Raw genomic sequence first — 20,136 nt, forward strand, 5'->3', positions numbered from 1 at the left:
TGGAAAAAGTAAAAAAAAATATTCACACAAACAAACATTTCAAGCCTGGACGAAACGTCATGTCCTTAGAAAACAAACTGCCACAGAAATCGAGAACAGATAATTTCTAGGTCTAAACTAAAGAAAATGACCAAAATTAAAGAATTTATATAAAGTACAAAACATACATAAAACATTATTTTATTGTTTAAAATGTCAAACTTACCTTCTTTAATTTTTTATTTTTGTTTTTTGTTATTAGGTTATTCTCTTGTAGCAAACTTTCACATCTGCTTTCCACCATTTCAGCTGCTTCCTGCAACTTCTGTATCTGAAAATAAAATATATTATTAAAGTAAGATGCATTATTTTATTATTAGGACCCCTGTATGAAATAAAAAGCTAAAAAATTGAATTTAAATTTTAAAATTTCAATTTTAAACCCATTATCATTTTCCTATTAATACTCTCAGTATGTTTATCTAATGTTATTCCTTCTTTTCCTATTAATACTCTCAGTATGTTTATCTAATGTTATTCCTTCTTTAAATACAGGAATCACTCAGTGCTCTACTCTAATCCACAATCCTTTTATGATTTACCTGTCTTTTCCCATCAATACTTCTAGAATCTTCACCTGAGCTCTGAATATTAGAGAGAGATCCTCATTTGCAGGCCCACGTCACTTTAAAGAATCAGTCTCTGGTCCAAACTAGCTCCCAAACCAATTATTTCACACTCCGAATCAAAATCTGCTCAAAAAATATCTGAGCACTTTATACAAGGCCCAGAGTCAAGAATATGGTAACTCATCTACAGTATTCTTGATGGGGGATTAAACCAGAACAACCAGCTGGAAGACCCAGATGACATTCCCAGTAACGCACTGCACAGTCCATCACAGCCTCCATTCTTACCTCCAGCTGGGATGACGGCAATATTCTAACTGGATGTCTCAACTCCAATTTTCTATCTAAACCATTGGGATGGAGCGCTTCCTACTTACCTACATTATGCCCCTCCTTAAGTTTTAACCTTTAGTTCATTATTCTTCAATTCAAACACTCTCTTCCAAGAAAATCAAGCTCTTTATTGACAGTTTGTTACCCACTCAAGGACCTACATAAGTCCCATCCTTCAAATGAAGTTTTTCTTAAACTTTCTAATACTTAAGCTTTTCTATAAATTACCAATTAACACACTCTCTATTCCATACATATTGTCATCTGTTCTCTTCCAGGTCTTTCATGTGAGTAAATCTGAATTATACTTTATTTATTTGGAAAGAGGAAATATTGTGCTTTAATGACCCTTGAAGGGAGTCATTATTCTAAAACAATACCATTAAAAATACAAGACAACAAACATAACCAAAATTAACTAATAGGATTATTATAGGTTCACATTACACCTATGTAATTAATTTTAGATCTACTTTTAGGAATAACCAATATAAACACAGGATATTTAAATCAGGAATCAGCAGAATCATCATTTTATAAAAGTATTTGGGACCTTAAGAAATATTTGGGATATATCATATTTTATCACAAATAATAACTCCACCTTTCTTCAGTTCTGCTTTTTTGCATCATAAACAAATGCAGTGTTTTAAATTATCTACCAAATTTAACAAACATTAAAATAAATGCAATGATCACCTGAGCTTTATAAACTTCAATAAGAGCTTTCTGTTGTTTTTCTACTTCTTGCAATTCTAAGAGCTCATTTTCAACAGAGGCAATCTCGTCCTTCAAAGCAGCTAGTGTAGTCTATTAAGGAATATATAAATAGATTTTATAAATCATTAGAATTCATTTGTACTCCAGTGCTATAGCATTAAAAAACATAACTCATTTATCAACGAAGCTAATAAAATAATTATTTCTGATGGCATATAATTACCATCTAAAATTAGGAATTTCAGGAAGTTAGTAATATTTATGAGCAACCTTAATAAGACTTATGCAAGACCTTTTTTTTTTTTTTTTTGCAGTACGTGGCCCTCTCACTGTTGTGGCCTCTCCCATTGCGGAACATAGGCTCCAGACGCGCAGGCTCAGCGGCCATGGCTCACGGGCCCAGCCGCTCCACGGCATGTGGGATCTTCCCGGACCGGGGCATGAACCCGTGTCCCCTGCATCGGCAGGCAGACTCTCAACCACTGCGCCACCAGGGAAGCCCCAAGACCTATTTTTAAACTTTAAAAATTTACTGATGAAAAAGACTTGGAAAATAGAAAGACCATGTTCCTGGAAGGGAGGACTCAATACTCTTGACATATCAGTTTTTTCCAAATCAATAAAACTTTACTGTAATTACAACCAAAAGTATAACAGTTGAGGGGAAGAGGAATATGACAAAATTAATTTAAAATTCATATGGAAAAATAAAGAGACTAATAAAAATTTTAAAAGATACTAGAGAATCTCAGTACTTATTAGATATTAAAATGTATAAAGAACTAAAATTATTAAGACACTAACATAATAATATAGAGGTCTATGGAATAGAAAAAGAAAAATACACTAAGATTATATTTAGTGTATGACAAAGGTTGGATTTTTGAATAAATGGGGAAAATATGGATCACTATATAATGGTAATAAGACAACCATTTATTAGGAAAAAAGCAGATTTAACTATTTGCCTTCAGCAAACATGATTTTTATATTAAACAATTATATATTTATTTTAATGTATTAAATATTTAAAAGTTAAGCTTAAAGTTTTTCACAGAAGATCCAGGTAAAATTTGATTTGATTTTAGGATAGCAAAAACCTAACTAAGCATAAAATCAAAAGATGATTATCATGAACTGTAAGAGTCTGAGATTTTATCCTCCAAGTTTATCAGTTAGCCTAGCACAGTTTCATGCATGCTAGCAGAAGACACAAGACTCCTGGGTCAGAGTCTTAATTTCTTTATTACTCAAAGCAATAGCAGTAGCCAGATATTAGCATCTGTGTTCGTTTCCAAAGCCCCACTTCCCGCAGAGCAACACCAAGAGGGCCAGATGACACCTGTACATGCAGTGGGTTGTATACAGAAGCAACTCTGAGTTTAGGGAACCCAAATCTCTTATAACACGTAGTAAGCATGCCTTTTGGTAGAAGGAAACATTGTTATCTTCCAAGGACGTTCACTATACAAACATCCTTGAAAAGACAGTCTGTATCTGGATCACAGGCAGTCAGATGTGCAGAAATGTGAGACTCCCAGCAGAAGCCGAAAAGGAAAAAAAGATATACACACACACACACACACATACAAACACACACATGCATATATATACATGCATATGTACATGTACATATATCTCCAAAATTTCATAGCCCCTCAAGAAACTAAAGAGCCTAACAAAATGTGAAAAAAGTAAAAGATTATGACAAAAGATTAATACAGAGAGAGGTCTTATATAATAATTAGGAAAAAAGACATGCAAAAGATAATGAGTAGGTAATTCCAAAAGGCAGAAATGTAAATGATCAACAAATACATGAAAAATTATACTTACTAGTTATTAAAAAATGCTCTAGGCAATGGACAGTCTTCTAGTAGTGAACATAAGAAGCAAAAATCCCTTCCATTGTGAGCTTAATGTACTCTATGTATAGATAGACACAAATAAGGGGTATATAGACAAAAAACAAGAAGTAAAATATATCATACACAAAAGTAAGACAGTAAGGACAAGTTGGGAATGGGCCAGGGAGGCCTCCTGAGAAAGGGACTTGGGAGTAAACACCAAAAGGAAGTATGGCTCTTTGAGGGAAGAGGATTCCTGTAGAGAAAGGCAATGGTGGGAGAAAGCCTGGCCAGTTAGGGGAAAAAGCAAGAAGGCCAATGTGGCAGAAAGCAAGAAAACAAAGGGAAGCGTGGAAGGATATGAGGTCAGAGAGGTAATGGAAAGCCAGATAGTGTAATGCCTTGTAGATATTTACTCTATTAATCAAGGTATCACTGAAGGGTTTTGAGCAGAGCAGTGACATGGTCTGACTTACATTTTTATAGGAACTACTTTACTGCTACACTGAATGCTGACTGCAGGGGCAGGGGCAAGTGCAGAAGCAAAGAGAAGAGGTAGGCAGTCACTATAACAATGAGACATGATGGTGGCTTGAACCAGGATGACAGTGATGCTGGTGAGAAGTGGTCAAATTCTGGATATATTTGAAGTAGATCTGCTGACAAACTGGAAGCAGGTGTGAGAGAAAGGAGTCAAGTAACAGAAAGGATGACTGCCATTAACTGAGACAAGGAAAACTGTAGGATGAACTGTATTGGGAAATATAGGAACTCTATTTTGGACATGATAACTTTGAGACACCTATGAAATATCCAGGTGGAGATTTCAAGTAAGCAGTAGAATACATGTCTGGAATTCAGAGGCAAGGTCTAGGCTAGAGATATAAATTTGAGAGCCCCCAGGATATAGATGGTATTTAAATCCCCAAAACTAGATAAGATCACTTATCAAATTTGGAGAGACTTGTTTTAAAATTGCCTAGTACTGGAAAAAGTATAGGGACCCATTTACGATGGGTGACCTGGAAATATATAAAACTAACATTAAGAATGGGTCTTCCTTTTGACCATATGATTCCACTTGCAGAAATTTATCCTAAGAAAATATATATGCAAAAAGACTAAACGTATCCACATTTTTATTTATATTATAATAGCAAAAAAAAAACCAACCCAAAACTGGAAGTAGTTCACAATCCCCCAAATTATATATATATGCTAAAAGAGTAACTTTACTTATTTTTCAGTTGTGAGATTATAGGTGATTTTTAAATTTTTCCTTTTGTGCTTTTCTGTTTTTCAAACTTTCTATAATGAACAAATAGAACTTTGTAACCTTCCAAATAACTTTTGTTGTTTTTAATAGAGGAGGTCACTGGGGTCCTAGAAACAGTATCAGCTAGTATCTTCTTCATTTGAAACTAAAATCTAAAATTATTCTAAAATAATTGAAAGTAACAAAATACAACATCTAGACAATTTTACATTGTGCATAACATATGCCAAATATACCTAGATGTTTTTCCTTAAACAAAATTCAGAGAGTTAAAAATACATGTTTTTGAATTATTTATAGAATATAATATATAAGCTTTAACTCAGTGATTTTTATATGTAATTTAAAATTAATTCCATTACCATGTAATTAAAAACCAGACTTAAAATTAATGAAATATCCTTCTAATCCCCTCTCTGAAGGATATCAAGGAAATTAAGAAAATAAACATAATAAATAAAATTGCTTCCTCTTCTAGAATAAAATGTTTAAAGAATTAATTCAATAAATATTGAGTAAGAGCTAACTATATGTCACACCTCCCCTGATTATCCTGTGCATACAAAGATGGGAGTTTATGAGGAAAGACTCATCCTAATTGAGAAGACTTTGGGAGGAAGCAGCATTTAAACTGAACTTTAAAGGAAAGGCAGGATTTATATACTGAGAGAAAACGCATTCCAAACTGTAAGAACAGTAAAACTACAGGAATAGAGGAAAACATAAACAAGTTGCAGGAAATAAGAAGTATTCGTATTTGGCTAGAGTTCAGGATAACTAGAAGGCTACATTCTCTAGTCTCCCCTGTAACTAGGTGGGGTCATATACCTAAATAAGGAGAAGAGTCGACTGGTATGGAACTTTCAGGAAGTCTCTCTAAAGAGGAGAAGATGGGGAAAAAGGGGGAGATAATTCTTCTTTTGTTTCCCTCCATCCTGTTATTTGAATCTTGGCTATAATGGACGGAGCCCCATCAGCCATTTGAATGGCAGAGTAGAGAGCTAAAAAGTAGCTAGGTTCTCCGATGCCATACTGGTTTTGAACTGCCAATTCTGGCCTTCTTTTCCATTAAACAGATTCTTTTCTGTCTTCTGTTTACTGTCCTCCAAAAACAGTATTAAGGAACTGAAAATGATGCCATCATCTTTAGTCAAGTCTCATCAGGTTACATGTATCTATGACTAGGAACTCAAATACCCTTTTCCTCAGAATGTATAAAAGCTTCTTCCCCATCTTTACTCTGGGTACACATAAAAACCAATCATCCCTTGGATTTGACTAAGTTGGAAAATTCTTTCCGGTTATGAAGCAGCCAAGAACATACTTTCTGGTTTCAAACGGACCACGCCTGAGGCTATATCCTATTGTAACCGTGACACCTAGAAATAATCTTATGCATTAAAGTTAATGTAATTTTGGATGATTCACCTAACTGCTAAATTGGAGAGTAAATAAACTTTTTTAGGTTGAGACAAAGAGACAGTTATTCAACTTCATAAATCTTAGTACTGCTGAAAACAACCTTTACATGTATTTGTATATACAACTATAAACATCTAAATATCTCTATATAAGTATGTGTGCCTATATGTGTACATACAGATATATAGATATAGTTTTAGAAGTTACTTATTATAATGATATTCTAAAACTCTTGAGAAACATAAAGGAAAAAAATGATACAAGAGCACTACTCTAAACCTGCTGTTATTTCAAGTTACTTCTACTAAGTAGACTAAGTTGTCATTATACTATACATATATACATAAACACATACACATAGTACCTTTAATTTTGTATTCTCAAGATTCAGAGTTTCATTTTCATATTCAATTGAGTGAAGTTTTCTAAGAATTTCTTCGCATGAATTTTTTCCACGGTCTTCCATTTTCTTCAGGTCTTCCAAAAGATGAATAATTTGCCTTTATAAAAGTCATAGAAATTTTCATTCAAACAGTGTGTTTCTGAAATTATTTTTGTAGGGTAGTTTCAAAAGTTACTAGAACTCATACAGCAAAGGAAATAGGAAGCCGTAATCTATATATAAGGTTACTACTACTGAGTAACTGAATAGAAATAATTACCCATTGATGACGCCAATGAAAAATTACACAACATTCTCTTCGCTAGTCAGTAGAACATCTAAACTATGATCCACAGGTAGGTCTGTCTTTCTATCATTCATACATGTGCACACACATACACACAATTTCAGGGAAAAGGTTAAATAAAAGGATCAAGTGAGGCAATAACTAATCTTTAGAAGCAAATCATATACACTAGTTTTCAATGATAAAACTGAAGAAAATATACAGAAAGTAAAACATTCAAAAACAAATATATAGTTATTTATTGTTAGCTTAATAGTAAATTACAAAGTATAGAATATATGTATTTTTACTTCCCTGGTGGCACAGTGGTTAAGACTCCATGCTCCCAATGCAGGGGGCCCGGGGTCGATCCCTGGTCAAGGAACTAGATCCCACGTGCATGCTGCAACTAAAAGGCCCACCCACCACAACTAAGACCCGGTGCAACCAAAAAAATAAAATAAAATAATTTAAAAACTTGCTGTCGTTGCTGATGTTGCTGTTAAAAACATTTTAAAAAATCTGCTTATATATAAAAAATATATTATACTACATATATAAATATATTATATATAAATATATGTAAATACATATATTTATAAAATATGTGCATTTTTATTTTTCTTTTTTATGCATGTAAGACACTTTAAGGAACAATAATTTGTGAACACCAATGCAGTTTTAATGGGTAATCATATTTATTGTATTTTTAAAGTAGACTAAGAAAAGTTTATTAATTATAAATGGCAAAAATAGCCAATCATATAGAAAACAGCTTTACCACATGTAATCCATAAGAACCAAAATACAAATTACTCAAGTTGGAAAGAACAGAAAACACTTCTTATGAAACAGTAAAAAGGCTCTAAATTTTTTTTCTTACTTTTTCATTGTTTCGATCTGAACTTCCAATTCAGTTTTTTCTATTGCAATTTTCTCATAATGACTTTTCCAGACGTTGGAAGCTGAAACTATTTCAGACAACTTGGCTTCCTAAAACATACATAAAGTACTCATCTTGTAATTTCATAACACTGGTTTTGTCCAGGGTCCTAAAAATAAATACATTATAAACAAGGAAACACTCATCCTATAAAGTATGGAACTTTTGTTACAGAAAATTTCAGTGTACAAATCTGAACACAGGAAAACTTTAAAGAAAATTTTAATAATGACTTGATAATACTATTACTTTATATGCACATAGTGGCAGTTCCAACTTAACATATTAAGGATGTTGATGGAACTATTTTCAAAAAATGTTTCATAATTACTGAAGATAATTCCCTTTATATTTACTGAACTCTTATTTGTCTTTCTCTGTTGGACTTATTTCATGTAGCATAATACCCTCCAAGTCTATCCATGTTGTTGCAAATGGCAAAACTTCATTTTTTTTTATGGCTGAGTAATAGTCACCCGTGTGTGTGTGTGTGTGTGTGTGTATACACACACACACACCACATCTTCTCTATCCATTCATCTGTTGATGGACACTTAGGTTGCTTCCATATCTTGGTAATTATAAATAATGCTGCTATGAACATTAGGGTGCATATATCTTTCTGAATTAGTGTTTTCAGTTTTTTTCAGATAAATACCCAGGAATGAAATTGCTGGTTCATATGGTAGTTCTATGCCAAGCTGTTTTGTAGAGTCACCCCACTGGCTTTCAAACACTAGTACTGTCAGCAAGAAAGTAAGAGTGGTAGTGGTTGGTTACCCACTTTGAATGTGAGCTACCAGAGGTAGAAATTTTTGTCTGTTTTGTTCATTACTAGGGTCTTGAACAGTGCCTGGCATAAAGCAGATTCTCAGTAAATAACTGTCAAATGAATCTACTCTTTACAAATCCACCTAGAGATCTGTAGCCATTGTACCCCTTCTCTACAGTCTACAGAGAAACAAATTCACTAGAATGACAACAGTGCCAATAATTATTAATCAGAACTCAGAAGTAGTGATATGAACAGTTAACATTTATTGGGTGTTTCCTTCTTTCCTTCCATCATTTATGCACTCACTGAACAAGTATTTATTCAGCATTTATTATGTGCAAGACATTTTTTGTTTATATTTTTAAAGCAATATTTTTAATATATTAAAAAAGACTAGTTTTCTGTTTTTATATTGTATGTAAATGAATATTAATATGCATTATAAAGTGTAAGTTGGACAATTATATTAGAATATAAATTAAAATATTTAGAAATTTTACCTATAAAATAAGGGCTAAGAAGAAAATTTAAGACCTTGATGCAATTAATTGTTGTGGGACTACTTCTAAAGGAGAAGTCAAGGAAGGCCCCTCTGAAGAGATGTCAAGTAAAAAGATACCAGAATGATTTTTAAAAGAATCAGCTATTATTGAGCCTGAGAAGAACATTACAGCCACAGGCAACAGCACAAAACAATGAAACAAACACACTCCATGCATTAGAGGAATAGAAAGGAGGCCAATATGGCAAAAATGTAGTCTGGCCAGGCACTGTGCTTTGACATATATTTTCTCCTTTATTCCTCCTTACAATCGTATGAGACAGGCAGTATTATTATCCCCTATTTTATCAATAAGGAAACTGAAGCTTAGAGAGGTTAAGAAGCTTACCCAAAGTCACAAGGTTAACAAATGGAGAAGTCTTCCTATACTATGATCTGGGGCGTGGGTGACATGGTGCTAGTTAAACAGGAAAATCCCAAGAATGTTAATGACTCAATTAGTTTTTACCACTCAAGAATATTTTCAGGCATTCAACTAGGCCTACAGCCTTATAGATTTTGCACTTAATGCTCAATTCTTTCATCTAATTAAGTTCTTCTGAATGTAGTTTAAATATTAAGAGTTTTAAAATGTTAACAGTTGAACTTATAAAATATTAGGTTGTTTTGTTTATACAAGCATTTATGCAAGTCTGTTTTCATTTCTAAAAGCCTCTGATAATTCTACAAGCCACAGCGTAAGTTCTTAAGAGGTAGGATACCAGTGAGACATTAAAAAGAGTAAATATTTTATTAACTGGTAATTGAATAAATATAATTCATCAAAAACAACAAAACGCTAAGTCCATTTTTCAACTTTGTTAATACACCCAAAGATAACTTTCACATGGTGGGTTTACGTCAGCAAATGGTTTTAAATGCATTACGGAGTTTAAGTGAAGTGAATTACTGAATAAAGTCATACGGTCTACTAACATAAATCAGCATTTCCCAATCTGGTATTCCTCAGAACCAGTTCCAAGAGTTGCTTTGTGGGTAGAACAAGAGTTCTGTGGTTAAATAAGTGGTGGAAAACTCTGAATTCAATACCCTCCTTGGCACTGCTTTATGTTTTCTGAAGGCCTTCTCAGAGCCTTTAATATTATGTTAATGTGCTTTAATTCAATGTTAATATGCTATTAGCACTGAAGTGGTGTTACCCTTAGTTGACCACAGATGCTTTGGGACTTAACATATCCTTTAAATAAAGCCCCAAGGAAATGCTGATATAATTCAATATGCAAATCTGTCATTTTACGTAATCTTTCAAAATGAAGGCTAAAGCAAAAATGTATGAGTAAAGTTTTTCTAACAAAATTATTGTATTAAGCATTATGAGGTTAACTACATAAACTAAGTACATAAAACAATTCTTTAAGGAAGAATGTATATAACTTACCTGCTCTCTAATTTGGGAAGTAAGGTTTTCCACGTCTCCAGTAAAATGTTTAATCCTTTGTTTGTAAATTTTAGATGCCTTTTTTAGAGCTATAGCTTTTTGCCTACTTGATTCTTTCATCGTTACAGCCTCATGCGTACTCTTTTTCAATTGCAAGTTCCATTCTGATATTTTGGTTTCTAAGCTCTAAAAAAACATTAGCAGTAATTAAATTATTTTAGAATGCCAATGTTTACATAAACATTGTGAAAATATGTAAAATCTTCCACATAGAATTTATCAAAAGGATTAATCATAAGATTAATAAAAAGCAAAACAGTGAAGAAAGGTGATTTCACCAATGTTTATTTGTAACCAGTTATAGAATGCAAATTTAAAATGTATAAACCTATATAAAACTAATATTACTCTTACTAAAGATACTAATATTGGTGATTACAGTAAAAACACTAATTTCCTTAAAACTTTTTTGATTAACTAGAATTTTTAAAAATTTCCCATCTAGATTATACATAGTACTAGTTACTGCAAATCGAAAAAACATAATTTAGCTGGAGACAATTCAAACAACAGGTACAAAAAGCTCAAAGGAATCAGTAGCTCCCCAAATATATTAGGACTCTTTAGTTAAAATAATAAATGCTTAAAGGATATATGATCAAAATCTATAGATCATGAAGAGTATAGATGAGATAAACATAAACTTATTTACCAAATTTTAATTTACTAGAATTAAGGAGCATGCTTTGACATTTGAAAGAGTTACATCAAGGACAATAAAAGTACTACTTTGCCTAATAAGTAGTAAGTTTGTGGAAGTTATTATTCTAAAACTACACAGGGTTCAATAAGAGTTGGGATAAAAAAGTTAGGATTTAAAAAAGGGTAAAAAGATGTTTGAGGGCATGTTTCTATCCATTGAATTTGATAGTGTTAATTGACATAACTGTTTCCTTACGTATTTCTTGAGGCTATAACCAGACACAGAACATTAGGTTGGGTGAAAGATGATTTAGTGTGATAACTCTCATGTTTTCACTTCAAATTATCTTAAGACTTTCTATTTAAAAGTATTTGAGTACTAACTATCTAAGAATTTAAAGACTTAAGATTTTAATGCCTTAACATTTTTTGAAAGTTGTGTAATTCTGAAAAGAATGTAAAATTATTACAGAATTTAAGTTTTAGTCTTCCATTCCTTGGACATTTTAATAAAAAAAATTAAAGGACAGTAAAAGATGGAGCTTTTCTACTTTTTGATCAACAAAAAGTATGCTTAATTTCCACTAAAATTGAGATTAAGAAGTACATGCAAATCAAAACTACAATGAAATATCATCTCACACCAGTCAGAATGGCCATCATCAAAAAATCTACAAACAATAGGGCTTCCCTGGTGGCGCAGTGGTTGAGAGTCCGCCTGCCGATGCAGGGCACACGGGTTCGTGCCCCAGTCCGGGAAGATCCCACATGCTGCTGAGCGGCTGGGCCCGTGAGCCATGGCCACTGAGCCTGCGCGTCCGGAGCCTGTGCTCCGCAATGGGAGAGGCCACAACAGTGAGAGGCCCGCGTACCGCAAAAAAAAAAAAAAAAAAAAAATCTACAAACAACAAATCTGGAGAGGGTGTGGAGAAACGGGAACCCTCTTGCACTATTGTTGGGAATGTAAATTGATACAGCCACTATGGAGAACAGTATGAAGGTTCCGTAAAAAACTAAAAATAGAACTACCATATGACCCAGCAATCCCACTACTGGGCATATGCCCTGCGAACACCATAATTCGAAAAGATACATGTACCCCAGTGTTCACTGCAGCAGTATTTACAATACCCAGGACATGGAAGCAACCTAAGTGTCCATCGACAGATGAATGGATAAAGAAGATGTGGCGCATATATACAATGGAATATTACTCAACCATAAATAGAAACAAAATTGAGTTATTTGTAGTGAGGTGGATGGACCTAGAGTCTGTCCTACAGAGTGAAGTAAGTCAGAAAGAGAAAAACAAATACCATATGCTAACACATATACATGGAATCTAAAAAAAAAGGTTCTGAAGAACCTAGGGGCAGGACAGGAATAAAGATGCAGATGTAGAGAATGGACTTGAGGACACGGGAAGGGAGAAGGGTAAGCTGGGACGAAGTGAGAGAGTGGCATAGGCATATATACACTACCAAATGTAAAATAGCTAGTGGGAAGCAGCCGCATAGCACAGGGAGATCAGCTCAGTGCTTTGTGACCACCTAGAGGGGTGGGATAGGGAGGGTGGGAGGGAGACGCAAAAGGGAGGAGATATGGGGATACATGTATATGTATAGCTGAATCACTTTGTTATAAAGCAGAAACTAACACAGCATTGTAAAGCAATTATACTCCAATAAAAAATTAAATTAAATTTTAAAAAAAGAAGTACATCTTAAACAAGATCTAAAGACTTGATCTCTTTGAAAAGTAACTTGGTAGACTAAGAGAAGAAGCAAAACATTCCTAAATTGTCTTTAAAAATCTATCTAAACTAAAAAATCCCACGAAACGTTTTAATACGTAGTTGGGGAAAACATTTTAAATAAGTATGAAAAGTCTACTTAAGAGAAGCGAAGAACCCTCTCCACCAACCCAAGAAATACAGCTGTCATTCCTCTAAAAAACCACAGGGTGTCATCATCACATCATGAATAACAGCTACGCTGTCAGTTAAAAAACCTTTATCACTAAAGGTGAAATAAATTTTTTTGAACAAGGTTCCAGTAAAGACTTTCCCACTAGATTTATCAAATCCCATGCCTGAACACTATTAGGAAGTGTGCTGAAACTATCAAATTATTTTTATAGTTTCACAATAACCCCTTCACAGTCATTTGCCAAATGAATGGACGTATATTTAGAGTCAACTATTTGCCTTTTCCTATTTCCTAAGAATTATATTTGCAGCATATTATAAAGATAATTATTCTCTGTCTCTTCTAAAATGTGAAAATATTCTAACTCTAATTACTATAGTTTAAAGATCTAGGAAGAAAAATGAGTTAAAAGTACATTTGGGGTAGTTCTCAGAGAATTATAATGTAATTAAAAATTTTAAAAGACCCAATACAATTTTTGAGTCATCAACAATACTAAAAAAATGAAATTTATATTGCTAAACTGAGTTCGTTCATTGTGTTTGTAGTCTTAAAGAAAAAAAAAAAAACTTGTTAAACCTAAATAAATTCCAAAACTGTGTGTTAGAAGGAATGTAAAAAAATCCATGACCTAACGCAACTTCTTCTAATCATTTCTAAACAGTAGCATTTTGTAAGGGGATGTGAACTCAAAGTATTAGACGGGTGAATATCATGGCAAAACTTAGGATTTTAGCCTTATATTCACTCTCCTAATTATCTAAAAACGAACTGTTAAACTTAACTTTAAAAAGTTATTTAATATTTTATTTTTAAACTGAAGAAAGTATTTTCAAGAACTTCCCCAACTTCTATTTGAGGACAAAATTAAAAGTTGTGTAAGTAAGATAAACTGAAGTATATGATCTGAGATGTTAAATTACATGTATTCTCTTGTATTTACCATGACAGAGCAAGGCAATTTCAACTCTAGTTCATCTGCAGTGCCCTAGGACACCGATGCAAAAAACACAGGGAATCTCTGAGGGAAAGTGCTTAAAAGCACCTGTAGGCAGACAAAAGACAAAATTTATATCCCACATAAGCCTGCTTAATGTCCCTTTGATGGGCAAAAGCTTTTTGCCATTGAAGAAAAAATAAACAACCCCCCCATATGCAGTCTTGAAACATGTGCCTGGACTGCAGAAATCTGCCATGATTCAGGAGGATAAAAGCAAACAGAAATTTATTAACACAGAAGTCCTCACGCTCAGTGAGGTTTGTCTTTACACACTTCTTACAAAAGCGAGAACACTGCTTTTCCGTTGACAAAAATAACGACAGTAGATCCAGTTAGCTTGTGTCATACCACAGCAACCTCAACCTCTCATCTCAACCTCAAACTCTCATCTCATCTCATCTTGTGAGACTTCCACAAGAATATTTAAACTGCTCAGTTTAAACCAGAAAATTCCTCTTAATTATCCTGCTAAACTGTGTAACAAGGAGGTTACTCAATTACCTAAACACCAAGGCAAGGTTAACTGATCTTAACGTTATTACCATTAGTATACTGTCTGCTTACTAAATATGGGTGAGAGTATGTATGTATATGTATAGATGCATAAAAGACTAAATACTATATACCAAATATTAATGGTTTCAGTATTTTAATTTTCTCTTTTATATTTAACAAATTTCCAAATTAATTTTCCAAGTTTATATAAATTAACTGATAATAGGAGAGATTTTTAAAGTAATTAGAACTTTATAAATCCTTCCCAGATTGGTACTAAAAAGTCACAGCATTTTTCTTTTTTTTATATTGGTATTTGGAGCCAAATCTTTAGACAGACCAGAAATCTTAAGATTTACCTCAAATATGTACTTCCCATGGCAACACTTAAAATTGGATTCTTTCAAAACCACTCAATTCCAGAATTAAGCAAAGACTTTATTGTTGTCCATTAGTTTTATCAATTAAACTATAAATATGGGTGAATATTTACAACCTTTATGTGTTCTTTTAATTTATCATTCTCTGCCTCCTTTTTATGAATTTGGAACTGTAGTCGTTCATGTACTACTTTTACTGATTGTGACAAACGGCTTGCTTTCAAAGCATTTGCCTATAAGAGAAAACAAAACAAAGCAAAAATGTGTTATTTGATGTATTTTTTCACAATATTAAACTTTACCGTACTAAGACATGATCTAAAAAGTTGCTAAAGAGCAAAGTACAACACTTCCCCAATTACAAATGGATTTTATATAAAACCAGGGGGATGTTTTCTCCTCCCCTTTTTAATTTAATAACTCCTAATTATCTCTTTTTAAAAGTTCCTGTCTGTCCTTCTAAGTAAAATTATGGGTATGTCTAAAATGCTCCTACAAACACAGAAATTCCTTAATTTATACTAAAATTGAAATATATATTTATACATAGGTCCCTGACTTAGGCCAAGTACCCTGATTGAAATACCACAAAAATCTAAAAAGAAAAAAAAACTCTAAAAAATTAAGATATTATATTTGATGCATAAACTTGTAAAAATGTCCAAATAATCTAAAAATATTTCTATATGTATTTATGAGGATATGGGGGCCAGGAGGGAAAGAAGAGAAAGAGGGAGTCAATATTAAGAAAATTTGACGAATTAGCTCAAAATTTGCTTACCTTTTCATTCTGAAACAAACAAGAAAGTTCTTGAATATAGGTCTCCTTTTCAAGTACCTTCGTCTTAAGATTCTTCAGCAAATATAATGTAAAAGTTAGAAATATCACAACTTGGATAATGTTGGCTAATTTTATAAAACCAACCAGCATACAAACAAAAAATTTCAGAAAAATAGACACCAAGTCTAAAAAGACTTACAGTGTTTTCACTTTCATTATCAGCTAGCTTATCTAACAAGCTGGATAAACTGTCCCCTCTCTGTGGAAAAAAGAAGTTGTAAATCAGTGTTCCCAAACTATATTTCTCTACATAAAAAAGTAGAAAATGGAATAAGCATCACTTAAGAAATTAATATGGACAACTACTATGCATAGTTCAGTTTTTTTAAAAGTTAACCATAAGAAAGATTTTTACTTAAGTGTTCCAAATCAATTTTTAATCCATAATTTATGAAATCAATTAATTTACTAAATTAATTTCTAAATAATGCCTCATAAAGTACAAGCCAATGAAATAAAAATCTTGTATACAAAGAAGGCTCACAATGCTGATTGTAAACAGGTAAAAATTATAAACAGCCTAAAGTCTAGCAAAAAGAAATGTTTTAAAGAATTACAGCAGGGGGCTTCCCTGGTGGCGCAGTGGTTGAGAATCTGCCTGCCAATGCAGGGGACATGGGTTCGAGCCCTGGTCTGGGAAGATCCCACATGCCGCGGAGCAACTAGGCCCGTGAGCCACAACTACTGAGCCTGCGCGTCTGGAGCCTGTGCTCCACAACAAGAGAGGCCGCGATAGTGAGAGGCCCGCGCACCGCGATGAAGAGTGGCCCCCGCTTGCCACAACTAGAGAAAGCCCTTGCACAGAAACGAAGACCCAACACAGCCAAAAATAAATAAATAAAATAAAAATTAAAAAAAAAAATTACAGCAAATCAGTAACAGAATTCCATGTAGATATTTTAAATGAGAACGAAAAATGTTTATTCATTTTGAGGGTCATACATACTGTATGACTTCATTTATATGGAATATCTGAAATCAGCAAATCCACAGAAAAAAAGTAGATAATGGGCTAAAGAGGGGTAGTGGGGATGGGAAGTAAAATTCTAAAGAGCAATGGGTTTCTTTTTGTAGTGATGAAAATGCTCTAAGGTTGATAGTGGTGATGGCTACACAATTCTGTGAATATACTAAAAATCACTGAATTGCATACTTTAAACCAGTGAACTGTATGGTATGTGAATTATATCTCGGTGAAACTGTTAAAAAAGGAATATATGAATGTATAAATACAATGTACACAAGGGCTTAAATTCTAAGAGTATTTTATTGTAATCAATTGAAATGAAGTATAACAAATAATGAAAGTTTTTGAGATTGAAAATAAAAATATATTTTCTATAAAAATATGCTGCTTTCATGTAAAAGTATTTATGAAACATTGAAAGTGGGGGTTAATGATTGCCATTTCAAACAAAAATTCAAGAATCATTTCCATTTCAAATATACCAATATTTTAATTTCAAGAAATAATATACCCTTCAAGCGAGAAATATCACTATTAAAATAGTGCTTAGTATTTCTTACCTGTTGGTGTTCTGTCTTTCTAAGAAGATGTTCTAAAGTTTGTTTTAAATCTTTAAAAGAGTCTAATTCTTTTCTTAATATTTCCTTCTGTTTAGAAATCTTCAAATTGGATGCAGAAAGATCAGTCTGACAAAATATAAGAAGCACATACACATTTTAAGACATAGCATTAAGACACTCTAAAATATACTACTACTATTATCAAAGAATACTTTTCCTAGTAATAAAATCATTCTTTTGCACATAGAAGTAGTAAGATATGCCAGGTTTTTCAGCAGTAAATAGTATATGTTACATGGTTCTAAAGTAAAATGAAATCAAAATAAGGGCTTAAACCCTAAAGTATTTCAGGCATTTATTTTAATAAAACTAATAGAATACAATCTATTTTTTTGTCCTTAACTCAAACTTTAGTACACTGAACTTTTAGAATAGAGGTTTCTATTCCACCCAATACTTCAGAAAATATATTTCATCTCTCAAGAGTGAAAGTGAAGAGTGAGAGTGAAGAATATTTTAAATTCACTCTTGAGAAAAGTTGACTCTAGTTCAACTCAGGTAAGGCAAGCATCAAGGTACTTTCTAGTCAAGCACCAAGGTACTTTCTAGCTTAACGTCTCATCAAATACATGCCTGAGATTATCTTTGAGGAAAAGAATTGCAATTAATGACAGAGGAATGAAAAACACTAATAAACCTGCATTTTTTATATCAAATACCAGTATGTGAGCATAACTACTACAAGATATGAGACCTCAGTTAATGAATTCTGAGTATTATCCTAGCTTCTCATTTTATTACACATTCACTAGGCAAGTACTCACATTTTCAAAACTAATCTCTTCAATGGTGTCCTTAAATAATGGCAAAAGTAATTCTACAGAACAAGTTGCTAACTCGGCTTCCTTAAATGTTGCTTCCAATTTGGTCTTCTCAATTAGGATGTCCTGCTTTAGGCTAATTAGATATGCACAAATAAACTTTAAGTTAAAGCTGTTACATAAACTAGTTATGCTTTTAATGCAAACAGAGCATAGCATGATTAAATACTACAGTTCCATAAATTGCTCTGCAAAATATAACAGTAAATTTTCACTGAAAATGAATTTTTTCTGTACTTCCATATTTTTTCTACACTTAACTATACATGGAAAGACAGTTTTTAAAATGTTAAGATATGTAAGACACAAAGACTACCAACAGCAATTATCCCTGTGCTATTTGATAATTATTGAACATCTCTTCTCCTGTTTGTAAAATGATTTGTGTGAATGTGTTCGTGTCTTTTTTTCTTCCCTTCCTTCTCCCTTACTCCAAAGCCAAAAGATTTGTCTTCCTAGACCTTATTCCAAAATGCTTTCTTGAAACTTATTGTTTTTCACAAAAAAAATCCTCCAGAGAAATGTGTAAGCTAAACAAATGGAACACAAAAAACTAAACCTCTTCAAATATCTAAAAATCCTTCACATTTGGCTTTATAAAACATTATTATCATTCAAAACAAAACTGATAATATTTGCTTTCTTGATTACGTTTTACACAGACATTACTGTGTATCACTGTAAGATACATCTTTGGGTATGGGGGCTCACATTTTTACATCCCGAAATTGGGACGCTTCTTACAATCTCTGTCAGTCTGGAAGCAGTCCTTAGCTGTCTTTCCTGTACAGGTCCAGAACTTACAGAATGAGCATCCAATGTTTTGAAGAACATCCCAGAGATGGGGTACAGCACTTTTTTAACCCGTAACAACAAAGGGTCATAGAGAGGGATTGGAGGAGTTGTTGAAGTAGGAATGTTTAGCAACATTCTAGAAGCAAGACCCCAAGGTAGGCTTGCTGTATATTGTAAGAGCCCATCACCAATAAATTTCATTTCAGTTATAGATGCTCCTAAGAAATACCAGTACATATCACCAATACTCTTAATAGCAAGGATAACTCTGAGTCAAAAAGTAACTCACAAGAGTTGGGCTTTGAGTATAAGGAAGTTTTGAGAATACCTTACCTACTTTATTTCATTCACATTTTATTTTTATATAAGTGCAGAGTTATTTGGACTAAAAATCTATGTATAAGTTTGAAGGAGTTTTTTCAATATTTATAAATAAAATTCCAAGCCATAAGAAAGCATTGTGTCTTTCTTTAATTGACACCTTTTTTCTTTTATGGAACATAATGTAATGGCTCAGCAACAATGAATGGCATCTTAGAGGCTATGTCTCTAAGAAGTAGACTGTATTCTTAAGTACCACTTAAGATGTCTTAAAATGATGGGCCCAATGAAGATGGTTGCTACAAAAGACAGTTATCATTATTAAAAACCATGTACAGAAAGTCAAGAATGATTATATATGACCAAACATCATTTTCATTTAAGCTAAACTAGAAGTTGGACTATAGTATCCATAGCAACAAGCATGGTATTTTAAGACTTATTTTGGGGAGCAATGAGTCGTACAAATAACAAGTGCACTCTCCATACTAAAGAAGCAAAATATGACAGGTATTTGTTAGATAGCAATATCCCAAATGACAGTGAAGTAGTACTCATTAACTAAATTTCCAATATTCCATAGTATTTATATTTTCATTTACATTAGTTAGAAAGATACATACTTTGCAAATTTTTTTATAGGTAAGGTTTTCATTTTTAATTGCTTTCACTAAAATTCCAAAATAACTAGGCAAATTCTGCTAAATGAGTACATCTGTAATCAGATTAAATAA

The 20,136-nt window shown here is 32.9% G+C and overlaps 1 protein-coding gene across 2 annotated transcripts in view; it reads right to left on the reverse strand.

Moving 5' to 3' along the window:
* ODF2L (outer dense fiber of sperm tails 2 like) overlaps positions 1 to 20,136 on the reverse strand; it is a 38,792-nt gene that overhangs the window by 11,591 nt on the left and 7,065 nt on the right. Inside the window, exons 3-12 of one of the 2 annotated variants that reach the window (XM_060024783.1) lie at positions 18,230 to 18,362; positions 17,406 to 17,531; positions 16,018 to 16,077; positions 15,819 to 15,890; positions 15,154 to 15,270; positions 10,533 to 10,718; positions 7,758 to 7,867; positions 6,571 to 6,706; positions 1,641 to 1,751; positions 206 to 310 (exon numbers count right to left, since the gene is read on the reverse strand). In XM_060024783.1, coding sequence (XP_059880766.1) covers positions 206 to 310; positions 1,641 to 1,751; positions 6,571 to 6,706; positions 7,758 to 7,867; positions 10,533 to 10,718; positions 15,154 to 15,270; positions 15,819 to 15,890; positions 16,018 to 16,077; positions 17,406 to 17,531; positions 18,230 to 18,362 — 1,156 coding nt within the window. The remainder of the gene's footprint in view (positions 1 to 205; positions 311 to 1,640; positions 1,752 to 6,570; positions 6,707 to 7,757; positions 7,868 to 10,532; positions 10,719 to 15,153; positions 15,271 to 15,818; positions 15,891 to 16,017; positions 16,078 to 17,405; positions 17,532 to 18,229; positions 18,363 to 20,136) is intronic. The other variant, XM_060024792.1, reaches the window with a different exon arrangement.

Source organism: Delphinus delphis, chromosome 1 (genome assembly GCF_949987515.2).
Source record: "Delphinus delphis chromosome 1, mDelDel1.2, whole genome shotgun sequence".
NCBI classification, from domain to species: Eukaryota; Metazoa; Chordata; class Mammalia; order Artiodactyla; family Delphinidae; genus Delphinus; species Delphinus delphis.